This window comes from Amyelois transitella, chromosome 11, assembly GCF_032362555.1.
Source record: "Amyelois transitella isolate CPQ chromosome 11, ilAmyTran1.1, whole genome shotgun sequence".
NCBI classification, from domain to species: Eukaryota; Metazoa; Arthropoda; class Insecta; order Lepidoptera; family Pyralidae; genus Amyelois; species Amyelois transitella.
The window spans coordinates 5,614,739-5,629,388 of NC_083514.1; the positions used below are offsets into that span (position 1 = coordinate 5,614,739).

The 14,650-nt window shown below is 34.6% G+C and overlaps 3 protein-coding genes and 2 long non-coding RNA genes across 6 annotated transcripts; 3 read left to right on the forward strand and 2 right to left on the reverse strand.

Moving 5' to 3' along the window:
- Window positions 1-872: 872 nt before the first annotated feature.
- LOC106142726 (uncharacterized) lies at window positions 873-1,457 on the reverse strand. Its single transcript, XM_013344601.2, has one exon. It carries the CDS (start codon window positions 1,455-1,457, stop codon window positions 873-875), a length of 585 nt encoding a protein of 194 aa, XP_013200055.1.
- A 4,450-nt stretch (window positions 1,458-5,907) lies between these two features.
- LOC106135009 (neuropeptide-like 3) lies at window positions 5,908-6,558 on the forward strand. The gene is made up of 2 exons (XM_013335168.2): window positions 5,908-5,999; window positions 6,296-6,558. The coding sequence occupies exons 1-2, from the start codon at window positions 5,985-5,987 to the stop codon at window positions 6,503-6,505; spliced, it is 225 nt and encodes a 74-aa protein (XP_013190622.1). The 5' UTR covers window positions 5,908-5,984; the 3' UTR covers window positions 6,506-6,558.
- A 2,809-nt stretch (window positions 6,559-9,367) lies between these two features.
- On the reverse strand, window positions 9,368-10,978 carry LOC106135005 (neuropeptide-like 3). 2 transcript variants are annotated; one of them, XM_013335164.2, is made up of 2 exons: window positions 10,107-10,134; window positions 9,368-9,618 (listed from the first exon to the last, which is right to left on the reverse strand). In XM_013335164.2, the coding sequence occupies exons 1-2, from the start codon at window positions 10,119-10,121 to the stop codon at window positions 9,409-9,411; spliced, it is 225 nt and encodes a 74-aa protein (XP_013190618.2). In that variant the 5' UTR covers window positions 10,122-10,134; the 3' UTR covers window positions 9,368-9,408. The 2 variants fall into 2 exon arrangements, 1 of the variants encoding a protein (XP_013190618.2); XR_001228615.2 differs by lacking the exon at window positions 10,107-10,134 and adding an exon at window positions 10,682-10,978 and having other exon boundaries at window positions 9,504-9,618.
- A 195-nt stretch (window positions 10,979-11,173) lies between these two features.
- LOC132902246 (uncharacterized) lies at window positions 11,174-12,714 on the forward strand. The gene is made up of 2 exons (XR_009657065.1): window positions 11,174-11,305; window positions 12,388-12,714. It is a non-coding gene; the product is annotated as an uncharacterized LOC132902246 (long non-coding RNA).
- A 389-nt stretch (window positions 12,715-13,103) lies between these two features.
- LOC106135003 (uncharacterized) lies at window positions 13,104-14,612 on the forward strand. Its single transcript, XR_001228614.2, has 2 exons — window positions 13,104-13,238; window positions 14,355-14,612. It is a non-coding gene; the product is annotated as an uncharacterized LOC106135003 (long non-coding RNA).
- The last annotated feature ends 38 nt before the right edge of the window (window positions 14,613-14,650 follow it).

A 14,650-nucleotide genomic window follows, 5' to 3' on the forward strand; every position in this document is an offset into this window, starting at 1 on the left:
TTACTTATCAACAGACAAATAGTCCATCTAGGTATATCAAATTCGAAATGGCGCAAAGAGATGATTAGAATTATTTTATATTCCAGCAATTAGATTACACTATGAAATGTGTAATTACGTTGTAAAATGCTTTAAATTCCACTCAGCTTAATGTGATTATAAGGTACACAACTCTTATTATAATAGTATACATATAACTAGGACTACTTAGTGTAAAAACTTGGAAAGGCACTATACTTGAATAACTAAACAAAAGTATTTAAACGAAAAATTTACAAGAACGTAGTAGTTATGTTACATCATATCAATGTTTTCAGTAGTATAGTTAATTTCAGTTAAAGTGCTGTAAGTTTCATATTAAATGAAGTTGAAATGTTTGTGTTTATGGTGATTTAACATTTTAGACTAAAGTAACAAATTGTTGTTCATAGGATGCAATTTGATTTAAAGAATGATATCCTAGTTAATAAATTAACATTGATAGTTAATCCTATGTAAAGTTTTTCCTAATAATACTGTTAACAGACTGTCAAAGAACAAACACCGAATCGGTCTACACTTGTGTTAATAAATAATAATCATTACTTGGACAACACTAATTGTCCCAAAAGTATTTTTAAATTTAAGACGATTCACAGCTCATCTTGCAGCAGGGCTGCGGAAGGGCGCGCCGGACCTGGGCTCACGCGGCATCACCTCAATCTTGGTCCTCGTTGAAGACATCATTACTTCGACTCAGTCGCCCTGGTTTCAGCAATTTTATCTACTGATATGATGAGAACATATCTCTCTAGTGCTTCTTATACTATTCGTAATTCTTAACCAGTCTTTAAATTCCGCCCGTGATCGTTCCGAAAGACGCAGTAGTTTGCTTATCGGTTGAGGCCCAATGAAGAACAGCATACTGTGTGACGTGGTACTCTCTGCGTTGGCAGACCGGAAAGGCCACGTACGTATGTGTAAGTAACTGGAGGACGAAGAATTCTCTTGGGCTGAGCCTGTTTCTTTGGTTGGCGTGCACGTTCTGTCGGTGAACAGGATTGAGAACGCGAAGTTAGGTTCAGGCTTTGGAACACTCTTCTCAAGGAAACAGTAGAACGATGGCGGCGATGGTTGTCGGAGCCGTCGCTACTAGAATCGCTAGCTGAGCACGATGACCGGTCATCAGATCTTCCTTGTTCACAGGATACACTGTCACTGCTGCTCGAGCTGCCCAGAGAATCTACATCGGTTCCGCGTCTTGACAATTTTCTGCTCAAGGCTTTAAGAAGCCTTCCACCACGCGGCGCAGCAATAGGTTCCGTGATTTCCTCCATTGGTGGGCACACAACAATCTTCGGCGTGTTGGATTCGCGACGAGAGTTAGTCTTTGAGCCTCGCTGTCGTACACCGTTGACGGGCAGATCACCGCTGAACTTTTCACTTGCCACAAAGTCGACGCCTAGTATATTTTTCATAAGTCCGTCAGTAATATTACTTTCGATATTCGAAACAGCCGAAACTTCGGCGAACTTGCGTGAAGATTCTGATTTAAGATGACTTTTTTTATTTTTGTAAACTTTCCCGCAGATCGTGTGTTATTTTGATTAGAGAGGAGAAAGATCGCTTCACAAGGTGTGTTACGAACTGGTGTTGGGCGGGCGGCGGTGGGCTTTATAAAGGATATCTAGCACATGCGCATTACGGACGGAGGCTGTTCATGCATCGGTACACGTAGGTTCATAGTTGCAGGCTTGTAGTCGCCAGGATACTGCCCCTCTCCCATATGATTAGTTAGTCGGAATGATATAATGTCAAGATCATCTTATAAGAATATATTTTTAAAACGTATTCTTGAATACGATTGACTTATGGAAAAATGTTTATTTTGGGTGGTTAATATGATTTGCTTCATTTTAATTGATCTTTGTTTTAACTTAGAAGACTCTGAACACAATTCCGGAAAAGGCAGGAGGAACAAATGAACCCAACCCAGTTTGGATTAGGTTTTACACATTCATTTGCCTAAACATGTAGACAACCCAAATTGTACCGATGTTTTTCATCACAGTTCATGATTTAGATTAGTATTGTCACATGTCTATGTTTCTGATATATCTCTGCACTGACATTTTACAAATAGATTTATTGTACAAATGCAATTTTACTTCCAGATGCGTACAAGTAACGCAGAGTATCAATCTTATATAATTCACGACTAATAAAATATTTCTGTTAGAGTTCAGCTTTGTGTAATCTTATGAAGTTTCTTAATGGATTCAAAGTGTGACCAAACACACGTGACGTGCACGGCGCATGTTTTTTGTTTTTGGTTTCTGTCACAAATAACGTGAAGCATAGGAGAAACATCTCAATTTTAACTTTGGCGTTGCAGTAGACATTTCGTTGTATGTCAATGTTTCTCTTCTGATTCAATCAAAATGTCAAAGTTTTCTCTTAGGTAGCTTCTTGAATATTTCATATTCTGTTTTATTTCAGCAAAACATTTTTGTCGCTTACTTTACTTAAAATTATTTTTTTTATTATAGAAGAAGAAAAACTGATTTCAGTTTTTCCATGAAGGCAGTGATGACGACGGACGCGGTAACACGTGACGGAAATATTTTCTAGTTGTATTCACGCAACATTTGGTAATAGACATTTTAGATAATTAATATTTATTCAATATAGATGAAAGAGTTAAAAGATTTGTATGCTTGTTTTTTTGTAACCAATTTACTTAAAAACTTCAAAGTTGATTTTGATGATATTTGGCACAATATGAATAAACTCAACAATTATATAACCGATTTGAGGACATTAATCGCGGAGACAGACAAAACATATAGGTGAACTTTTATTACTTAAAGGCTATTTTATATTTCTATCTTCAGAAAGCTATAAGAAATAATTTAATAATATTATTATAACTGAACGGAATTCTATTTGTTTAATGGCCACTTACAATTCTTACATTTCGCTAGTCATATCCTCTCGTGGCACGTTTCTGTAAATTGAAATTTACTTCTAAGGATTCCGAATGTTCTAACATCCGACCACAGCCACCTGTCGACAATCATCACATTATTAACCACTTAAAAAAATTAGTTCCTTATTGTCGGGATCTAAAGCGCAGAGGTTATGTGCTTGTTGTTGAAATACAAGGTCCTAGTTTCGATAAAAAGCCAAACTTTCTGATTAATGTGTCTAGGATGTTAATCTTTTAAATATATCAAAGACAATATGTTATCATTCATTAGAATTGGATCGAGCTCTGGAAGTTAAAAGTAACGCATATTTATATCTTCCGGGGCTGCACTGTGTGGATTTTTTTAGGGTCTTTCTTACCGGATGCTTTCGTCATAATATTCTGTAAGCTTAATTTCGCAGAAATTCATTCGGTTATTTTAGCTGAGCTTTAATATAATACTATACACTGCTTGGATGTACAGGTTTCCTCATGATGTTTTCCCTATGATAGGTTGGTTAGGTTTATCTGTCCTTGAATATACTATTTAATTCAGAAAAGAGTCATTCATACAGATTATTCACCGTCATTGTCTTATGACTAATATCGTTCATAACCTGATAATTAGATAGACATTGTGTAACAGAATCGATGTCGGCTCGATGCCTGTTTATCAATATAAACAGTTGCATAACCTATACCATAATAAGCAGCCGAATTTAAGCATAATACAATTCTACTTCGATCATTGTTGGATACCCATAATTACGTAGTTCATTAGTTTGCCAAAATAGATTCCGGAGAGTTGAAAGTTGATTAATTAGTGAACAGCGTAATTTTAAAGCTGGAGTTGCGTTACGAATGTAATCTCTCATATTATGTGATAGTATTAGGCTGATGTTGCTATCAGGCAGTCATCCTCAAAGACTTTGCCAATTTTTATGTAATTATATACATGCTCATAAGTGGGTCGCGAATTTTAAAGTAAACAGCTATGAATTCAATAAGTTATTTTGTAAGAAAAGAGTTATTGTAAACTATTATTGTCATACGTAATGTAACTTATAAGTGAAAAACTGTACAATGACATTTAAAAGTAATTTTAGACGTCAAAATATGTATAATTGACCTTATTACGAAATTGAGAAATAAAGAAACTCGAAACACCGCCAAGCGTAACATTAGGCGCGGACTGAATGTATAATTACTTAAATACATAGTCCCCAGAATAGACGCCACTGGGACAAGCCAGGGGGGTGGTGCAGAGTGCATCTACCTTTTGTAGTATCTGTATCATTCTCCAAACATGACGAGTAACATCATTATTCCAAAGATGACGGACGTCGCTGCAGCCGAGGATTGGGCTATTTTAGAACCATTGTTCGCAATTGCATGTTTAGCGACTGCGCATATTGATGCTCTTGCTTAATGTTTACCAGTGCTGGTCACTAATCAACATTGACATTTTTTTATAAGAGAAGCACAAATTTCATCACCTGAATTTACTCCCTCTGTGATCTATACTTATATGCAAACAAAAATTATACCAACCTTAAAAACCTTTAAACGGATTGGTATATTTTTTGTTTTACAAAATTATTGTAGAGAAATTTACTAATATACAGGGTTTTAATAATATTAGGTACAAGAATAATCTGAACATTTAAGGGTAGGCTCATTTTTTTTCTGTGTTAAATACCCGTAACCTTTATTAACGTACTCATGAGAAATTGTGATTTCTTGTCAGATTTTTAAATTGGCTAAATCTATACATCTTGTTTCTACACGAATATTTAACTTCATTGTACAAGATGATGTAAAAAAAAATATTCTCCCTTAACCCCGTGTTTTAGCAAAAATCTTCCACTTTCCCACAAACCACTGTACATAATGCGACAATTTGGAAGAATATAAAATTTTGTCGATCGATATAAGTAATTCAACGAAATGGATTTTTAGTAAGTCAGTTTTTAAATGTCCGTAAATTGATTTTCATCTATAATTATAGATTTCTATTAAAGAATTTTAAGCGCGCAATTCGCACGTAGTTCTTATTTGAGTCCCAAACTCATTGGAAACTTAGTTTCAGTTAACTTATTTATGTTATGTTTAGCTATTTCGGGAAATAAACGGTCTATAATTATTCAGTAATAAACAACTGGCTCCAATTTGTATAAGGTGTATATATGAGATCGTACATGCTTTTAAAGAACATAATGAAAATCAATGTTCTCTGTGCAATATTATCACAAAGTTGATACTATCGCTGCAACATACGTTTAAACAGACCTTCCAGATGTATGTACCTACTTGTTGTATGTTTATGGCACCCGAGTAGGTACATATATAGCATTTAATATATCCATTTATTGTATAGCCGTTTGTTTTTCAGGAAAACTTTCCGACCTGTGTAATTTACAATTTACAAAACATACGATGCAGAAGTTAACAACAACGTGTAAATAGAAACTTTCACATTTATTTTTTAAAGGATACTTTTTGCAGATCTAGTCCCTCAAATTTTTCTTGAAATGTACAAACCAAAAATGAAAGTATTATTTGAAATTTGTTTATGGACAAATAAATACCTACAAATGATTATCAATATAATAAAAAACTTCCCTTTATTATTGCAAGCAGCCTTCAAAAACCCCGTAAAAATGTACTTCCATTGTCCATTATTTTTTGTAGTCTTGAAATGGACAATTACTTATGTAAAGCAGGGGCGGGGCAGCTAATCGAATGTCAATACTTATGAATAAATTAGTGTCAGTCATCTTTTGCTCTATTTTTTGTCTTGATAATAACTAGACTACTAATTAAGGAGGCAACTTAAAGATCACCTGTTTTGGCAATGTATGACTTCATTTTGCGAACAATACAATGGGCTTCCGTACTATACTAAGACTTGTCGTTAGAATGTCAACATACTGAAATATCATTGTATTTGAAGTTCAAGGCTCGGTTTTGGGTATATATGACAGTAGGATTCTAGGTCCAGCATACTACTTGTCAAAGTAATTTGCAATCATCCACAATGTTCTATAAACTGGTAAGTCATAACCAAATTAAATAATATATACGTATTTTATAGGTTAATTTCTAATGGTAAAAAAGTTTGTGCCAGCTGCTTTCCTTCCCGTGCAAATTGTACAAGTCAATCAACGGAATGGTAGGTAATAAACTTGGGATTCCTTTCCTCTATTGGCGACGGGCTAGCAACCTACTATTTGAATCTCAATCATATTATTCTGCCCTATAGCTGAACGTGGCCTATTATATTTTCGAGACTGTTGGCTCTGTCTACCCCGTAAGGAAAAAAAGTGATTATATAAATATATATTTCAGTTCGCCCTGTTCGCTTTGGCGGCTGTAGCCCTAGCGGCTCCCAACCCCAAGCCCGCGCCTGCGCCGGCGCCCGCGCCCGCCCCGCAGTTCCTGACGTACAGCGCGGGCCTGGACTACGTGTACCCCGGCGCGGCCGTCCCGTCCGTCGTGTCCCCGTACTCCGCTCCGCTCGCGTACTCCGCCCTGCCCGGTGCCGTCTACTACCGCTGAAAACTGGAAAAGATCCCGTATCTGATATGACCGATGATAAACCGATTGAATTTATGAGCAATTAAACTTTTTTTGGCATATTTTTTTTTATTTCATTCTCTAGTACAAGACCCAGTTTATTCCAAATATAAAATAGGCTGGAATATCGACAGGCAGCCAAACCCGCAGCATTCTTTATGGGGACTTGTGGTATACTATGAGAGATCTTCCCAGAGTTCCAGCGGAAAGCGGAATAATAGGATTTAGAGGGCTGGCGAATACTTTTATTGAAAAGGACTGAACCGGCAAAGTATTCATAGTCCAGTCCAGGAAGGAAAGATGTTAATTTTGGTTGTGGCTAAAACTATCGCCAGAGAGCGCAGACAACGAACTAAAACTATTATCAAATAAACCAGTATTAGTCACTTATGTTTACGTAGTCTCAGTGGCACCTTCGACCACTGAGCTAAAATTATGACGGCTGTTCGATTTGTTTTTTTTTTTAGATAACGAGACATTTTGAATTTTATTTTATGACATTTTCGTCTCTTGCCTCTATCGAACTTATTAGGTATCTACCAATGCAGTGGGAAACATGAGTTAACCTCTAGAATTCATAATAAAATCAATCAAAATAGGTCTGAACTAAATAGTGATACTCGTTACTAACAAGCGACCACTCAAATCCATTCCGAAAAAGTTTAAGTAATGTTTCCGTAAATGTAAAAATTAATAAAGAAGAATAATTTTTTCATGATGATAACATTACTTGGTTTTTTCGGAAATTTGAGTGAGTCGCTTACTAAGAATAAACTCATACATACAATATAAACACACATGCAATCACGCCTTATCCCTTGCAGGAAAAACAGAGCCAATAGTCTTAAAAAGATTGATAGGTCACTATGGCTTATTCATGAAATTTAGATTCAAATAGTGACAAGTTGCTAGCCTATCGTCATAAAAAGAGCCTTTCTATTGATTAAATAGAATTAATAAATAGATTTCTAAATTATTTATAAATTAACACATAACAAATAACAATAAATAAAACGTATTTCATATGTATGTTCCTTATGTTCGTGGTATATTTAAATGTAAAAATAAAATAGTATTTCATCATGTAGTTTTCACAAAAATACAGAAACTACTTATTATAAATATTTTAAACATTGGTAATTAAAATTACGATAACGACTAATTGTTTTGTAAAGTCATATATTTTTTAAAAGGTTGGTTCACATATGAGACTTTCTAAAAATTTCTTGTGGTGCTAATTCGGTTCAATTACCTATATCAACAAGATTGATTGAGGGAGATTACAATAACTTACAGCAGATAATTCAAAAATATTAAATATTAAACAACTACCAATGGGGCGCGCGGATTTCACATCTATGACATAATAGTACCTACATATGGTCACGTCTATATTCCTTGCGGTAGACAGAGTCAATAGTCTTGAAAGGACTGAATGGCCACGTTCAGCTATTTGGCTTAAAGATAGAATTGAGATTCAAATAGTGACAGGTTGCTAGCCCTTCGCCTAAAAAAGAATCCCAAGTTTGTTAGCCTATCCTTTAGTCGCCTTTTACGACATCCATGGGAAAGAGATGGAGTGGTCCTATTCTTTTTTGTATTGGTACTGGGAACCACACGGCATATAACATAATAGTACCAACAAATTTATTGCATATAGTCGAGTAAAATTACCATATAATAAAATTACGACGCCGTACATGTCTATGGGTAGATAGAGCACAGATAAGATTTTTTTTTTGCGAACAGTTACCTAGGTAGCTTGAAGTTAACGTGCAATGCATACACATTATAATGACGAGTATTATTTGGCATATATATTTTTTCCTACTGCGCAGTTATTACGGCACAGATGATATAAGAAGTTTACAAAGAATATATTATCGTTAAGAATTTATTATATGTATGTAGCTGTCCCTGGATTATTCTTTAGTTTATTTTTAAAATAATTTATGAACTTGAGATTCTTCTTTTAGGCGATAGGCTGTCACTATTTGAATGGCAATTCCATCATTTAACCTGTCTACTCAGCAAGGGATTTAGACGCGATTATATGAATGAATGAATGAATATAATTTTCAAAGTTGATTCAATTCCTACCAATAGTTAATTTTGTTCAAAACATTGATGAAATAATTGCATCAATAAACAAAAAAACTGCCTGAGATATAATGAAGTGCACATTATTTAGGCGAGCTAGTATAAAACGTCCCGTAAAAACGCTATTTAAGTGTGACGCCACAACTAAGTTTTTGTTCGCTTCATGAACCTTATTTGTTATTATGATGTCTCAATAAATGTAGTTTTATTTTTTTTATTCATCGGCGACATAGTTTTTTTTTAATTAGATTTATTCAAAGTGGTCTTTCCCATCTTATTTTTAAATGAATATAAAATATACATACATATATAGGGTCAAAATTTAAACTAAAAATTCCCGTAACGTATTGAATAGGGCCTCCTGGTGGTATTCCTGTTTACATTCTCACATCTCTGTAGAAAGTCCGGGATGCACCTTTGATGTTGATCTTGGCCTGGATTGCGTAAGTCAGGTTTTGACACGAAACGATCCTCGTCTTACCTTCGCAAACCACGATGTTTCCATCACCGTAAGTCAGTCTTTGTTGCCATCCCTATAAAATATTTGAAATCCTTTCCAATTATTGGAAATCCTTTACAATTTTCAAATGTCAGCTTTATCTGTCATTTACAATGTGAACAGAATATTTTGTGTATCAATTAATTAGCTATTACTTTTCCAATAAGTTTTACTAGACTTTTTGTGACTAAATAATGAAAAAATATATATGCACATTAAAATTTTAATTTCTAGTTATTGGTAGATACATCATAGTTCGTTGCGGATATTGGTTCTATTTTAGATTTCAGCGGTAGTAGACGGCACCGGGAAAGGCGGAGTACGCGAGCGGAGCGGAGTACGGGGACACGACGGACGGGACGGCCGCGCCGGGGTACACGTAGTCCAGGCCCGCGCTGTACGTCAGGAACTGCGGGGCGGGCGCGGGCGCCGGCGCAGGCGCGGGCTTGGGGTTGGGAGCCGCTAGGGCTACAGCCACCAAAGCGAATAGGGCGAACTTAAACAAAAATAAGTAACAATTAATTTTGTAACTATTAGTTTAACCCATATGCCAAGCCAGTAAAGATGGACAAGTTCTTCTATTTCGTATGTTCTTGACAGAGCGATCGTTTAGATCAATATTAATTATAAGTACTGATCTAAACGATCACACACTCTCAGTTATCACAAACACAATTGATTATACAAGTGATTAAAAAACTGTGCTAGAGATGCAAGGTTCGCTAATAATCATATTTGTATATTTAGTAAGAAATCATTTAAGAAAACAGAACATTTTCTTATGCTCAATACAATTGTTGGGTCAGAACATTATATCGGGATAATTATGGCATAACTTACGATATATTTTATGAAAATATGAGAGATTTAATTGCGGAAAAACTATACGCATTTACGTGTGGTTAAGTCGTTTATGATCTTATTGCTGTTAAATGTAGAACAGAGAAATAACTTCATCATATTTCAAAATAATTAAGTACTTACGATTTTGGCGAACATGTTGCTAGTAAGTACTGACTCTATTGAATCATAGTTGTTACTAATATTGTGGACTATATATAACAAAATATTAACCTTGATCTAAACAGCATTTGTACTTGCTCCATATTGTCTAAGATGACAACATTAAAGTAGTACTTGGAGTACTGAGGTCGATGATCCCTGATCTCGTTAAATGTTTTACATCCTGTCTGTCCTTATATGGATTTGATTGTATGGATTAATTTATATAACAATAGCCCGGTTTCAATGAGGCTTCTCATTTGTTTACTTCGATAATCTACTTGGGCAGACTTTTTTCTTTTATAAGACTTCTTTATGACTTCTTGTATGATTGGTTTTCTTATTAAAGAGAAATAAAATTGGTTATAAAAGTACATTTGCAAGAAATTATTAAAAAGAGTATCTATTAAATGGATTAGTTACATTAACTTTATGTAATCGACACATTAAGAGGATCTTTAATTACAGGAAAAAAAGTAACTGAACTTATTTGAGAGCAAACAAGACATGAAGTACGAAATTGCAATTTTTCATTAATTTTAATATTATTTACTTACTTAAAATAATCATTTTAGAAACTTCCTCTCCACAGTGTTGTTCAACATATCACGTTTCCCGATTATTCCTTCTGAAATATGGAAAATAGCACCCTTCCTAATTTGTTGTAATAAGTTCATGTTATATCCAAAGAGTAGCTATACGTATAAGCATAACGTTAAAGCTAAGCGGTCATTGCCGTGTATAGTTTGCAAGGATAAACTGACAACTTTAGGGATACTAATTAGTGGTTGGAGCAAAGCAATTAACTCCTCTGTTCGTTTCCAAAAGGAAACAGACGCTTTAGTTGTGGTCAACTAAATAGGGAGATTTTAAGTGATGTCTTTAAGTCGCCAACTCATTTGAAATACTAACTTTTAAGAATAAACAAAAGCCATCTTATTTAGGATGTTGATCGCGTACTTGCTGCGACTGTGCGTCCATACTCATAATTTACATTGATTCCCAACTGACATTCGTATGTATATTTATTCCGTTATTGTTCATGAGAATCCAAGGACGAAGTCCACCTATAAATATTGCAGGAATAATAAAAATAAGAACAGTCTGCTTTGTAAACTAAAGCCAGTGTTACAGGAATTCCTTGATTAACCTCAAAAGTTACAATTATGTTTGCCAAATTGGTAAGTTGTTTCCTAGAAGGGTTTTGATTACTATTCACAGATATATGTAAACAGGATCTATATTTTGCCTTCTTGTCGCACTGGTATTTTTGTTGGATTGGATTCTTCTATATTTACAGGAGTAATAGTAACAGGATCTATATTTCTGCCTTCTTGTCGCTCTGGTATTTTTGTTCGATTAGATTCTTCTATATTATGTACTCCTGTGAATATAGAAGAATACAATCCGGCTTTTGCCATAATAGCTATATGTGTGTCAGATTTCAGTGATCGCCTTGGGGTCTCAGCGGATCAGTTAATTATGTGAAAATTAACTGATCCGCTGAGATATAATTAGGCTAAGAGCCAAGCCTAAAAAGCCTTTGAAGCCAGAGAAATTCTAGCATGAGATTCGAATAGTATAAAGAATCATAAATTAAAAGCTATTTTGAAAACCTGTTTATCATTATGATATGTTTACCACGTATTCTCAACGAAGTATTTGTTTCAAAGAAAAGCGGAAGTTCTTTGCAGATTTAAAATTAAAATTCCAATAATACTTGACCAATGATATGGCTATCGGACACCAAACCTCCCTGGGACGTTAGCTTAAAAAAAAATAGTCTTTTTTTTCTTTTCACATTCTTTTACAAAATCCTAATAATGGGTCCACACCCTGTTCCTATACTAACCATCGATACATACAAAACCTATTATTTGTTTTAATTGACTTGTGTATTAAGGTTATGTTCCAATTTCTTTAATCGGAATTTCAAATAAAAAAGTGTAAGCAAAACAGAATCCTTATAAGACATTACTTTGTAAGAAATATTATTTGTATTAAAGATCTGACACAAAAAGGTATCTGCATTTTTGCACAATACTAGTGTCTTCATTATTTTAATTGGTCTTCTTTCTCCTGGTGTTTTTCTCGGTTATAGGTAGGTAAGGTTACCTCACTGGAGTGCGCCTTTTGACCATGATCCTGAATAGGTAAAGTCAGGTTTTTACACCTCCGCAAGCTTCGCAGGTTGGTGATTATTCTAGTAGTATTAGTTAGCTATAAGGTTTATCTAAGGTACTGAAATAAAATCTTGTTACAGGTATTTTTATTTGCACTGATCGCTGTGACTTTCGCCCGTCCTCAGTACTACCCTAGCTACGGCTACAATGGCTACAGTTCTGGTTACCCCAGCTACTACGGATATTCCGGATATTCGAGCCCCCTAGGATATTCAGGATACGGTTACGGATCACCTTATAATTACGGATATGGATATTACTGAGTTTTAATGTACATTTTGATCTCTACTAACTGCCGAAATGTTTTGTCCATTTTGTTTCTTTATTTTTATTTTTTGTTGCCAATGTGATATATTTTGTAATTATTTGAATATTTTTAAATGTAACAATTAAATATTTTAGTTCGCTATGTGAGTTTTATTTGTTAGGTATTAGTATGTTTGTTCTCCTTTAGATTTGTTTTATTGTTTTCAGAAGCATTTTATTTTATATAAGTGCTAGAGCTATTTATTATCATGTTCTTGAAAATGCCCTCTTTAGGTTATGCAGACCACAGATATTAATTTATCAGATTTTGCTAAAATGCCGTTGGCATATTCAGTTTTTTTTGTCTTAAGTATACCTTTGATAGGATACCGATCGATCTTGCTTTATAGTCATAACGACCATAAAGTAGCGATCCTAATCTTGGACCCTATAATTTCATATGCGTAAGCGGTGATGGGTGACGCCTAACACGGATGTCGATTATCTTAGTACGTACAATGAATACATTTATTATTTTGAAGATCAAGGACACTTTTTGTCACATACACTGAGACAAGTACCGGGCGTGGTCGTTCCCATTTCGTATATAAGACAGTACAAACTTATCACATTTATTACTTGTGGTCACTCCTCAAAGTAAAACTTCAACATGTTCTTCAGACTGGTAAGCATTTTAATAATTAGCTTAAGTTATAATAAAAAATACAAGATAAAAAGGTATACGACTGAACAAGAAATAATTCAGAAAAACTTTTTTAGATATGTGGTAAATTGTTTCTTTGCTTGTAAAATTACATAAATTAAAACAATATTTTACCAACCTTGATAACATAGCTTTGATAACAAATGCGCTGTTATGGGTATGTATATGACATGACAGTTTATGTGCAAACAATATTTTTAATGATGTCCGATTTATGGCCATCTGTGAAAAAATAAAGATCGAGGCTTGTAATTTGCCGATAAACTAACTGCCAAGCGTTTGGCAAAATATTTTATATGGTTTAAATGTATTGCTGATGGAATATAAAATATTAGTAGGTATGCTTGTTTAATGTCCATTGATCTAAGCCCAACTGTATAAGATACCAGTGAACATTTTACTTATACGGTTAAATTACATATTGAAAGGTTCTTAGGTAAATTTTTGATCTTATATCGCACTTGGTCTAAGGTTCTTTTGATGTTCGGGCTAGTGCATATTGGCAGACCACGTTCACACCTCAACGCAAATTGCCGGTGACATTTACGCGACCGCTTTACTTTATCACGCGTAAAATATCGTAACATTTTTGCTTTATAAATGTAGTAGCTGTAGACTTCGCTACAATGCGCAAAGATAACATTAAATATGTCAGATTTTTAATGCTGTATAAAAATTTTGCAATATTTATACAAGCCGTATGACTGACGCTAGCCTAGTTAGGGTATCCTAGTAATATTCTAGTTATAATACAACATTAACAGTTGAAATACAACAGTGCAAGTATTTAAGTCGCTTACTCAGGTTTTATACCTACTCGCTAATATCCACAAGAAGATAACGTGAGTGATAAGTAATAATACTTTGGTGAACTTTGTGAGATACTTGTGGCCAATCCAAGGCGAAGAAAACAGTTTTTCTCAGATTAATAATGCTAGAATTATATTTATCTCTTTTTTAGAAGTTTCATTTTAGATTAATAAATAGTTCTTATATTAGTAATTATTTATATAAAATATTTAGTTCCCTAAAAAAACGGTTAATTACTTTAACTGTAATGACTCGTTTTTTTTTCAGTTCGCTCTCTTCGCCTTTCTGGCTGTGGCCTTCGCCAGCCCCAAGCCTGAGCCGCAATTGCTGACCTACGCGGCCGCTCCCGGCGTTGTTCCCGTGGGATACTCTGGATACAGCCCTGTAGCCTACTCTGCGCCCTACGCTGCGTTACCTTACGCCTACAATGGATACTACGTTCGCTAATCTTGATATACGACCGCTGCAAAAAATATGATACCGATACGCCAAATTTGATTTAATTATAGTTTTTACTGCATCATTTTTTTTTGTTTTATTTGTGTAATTGGTTAATATTAGAG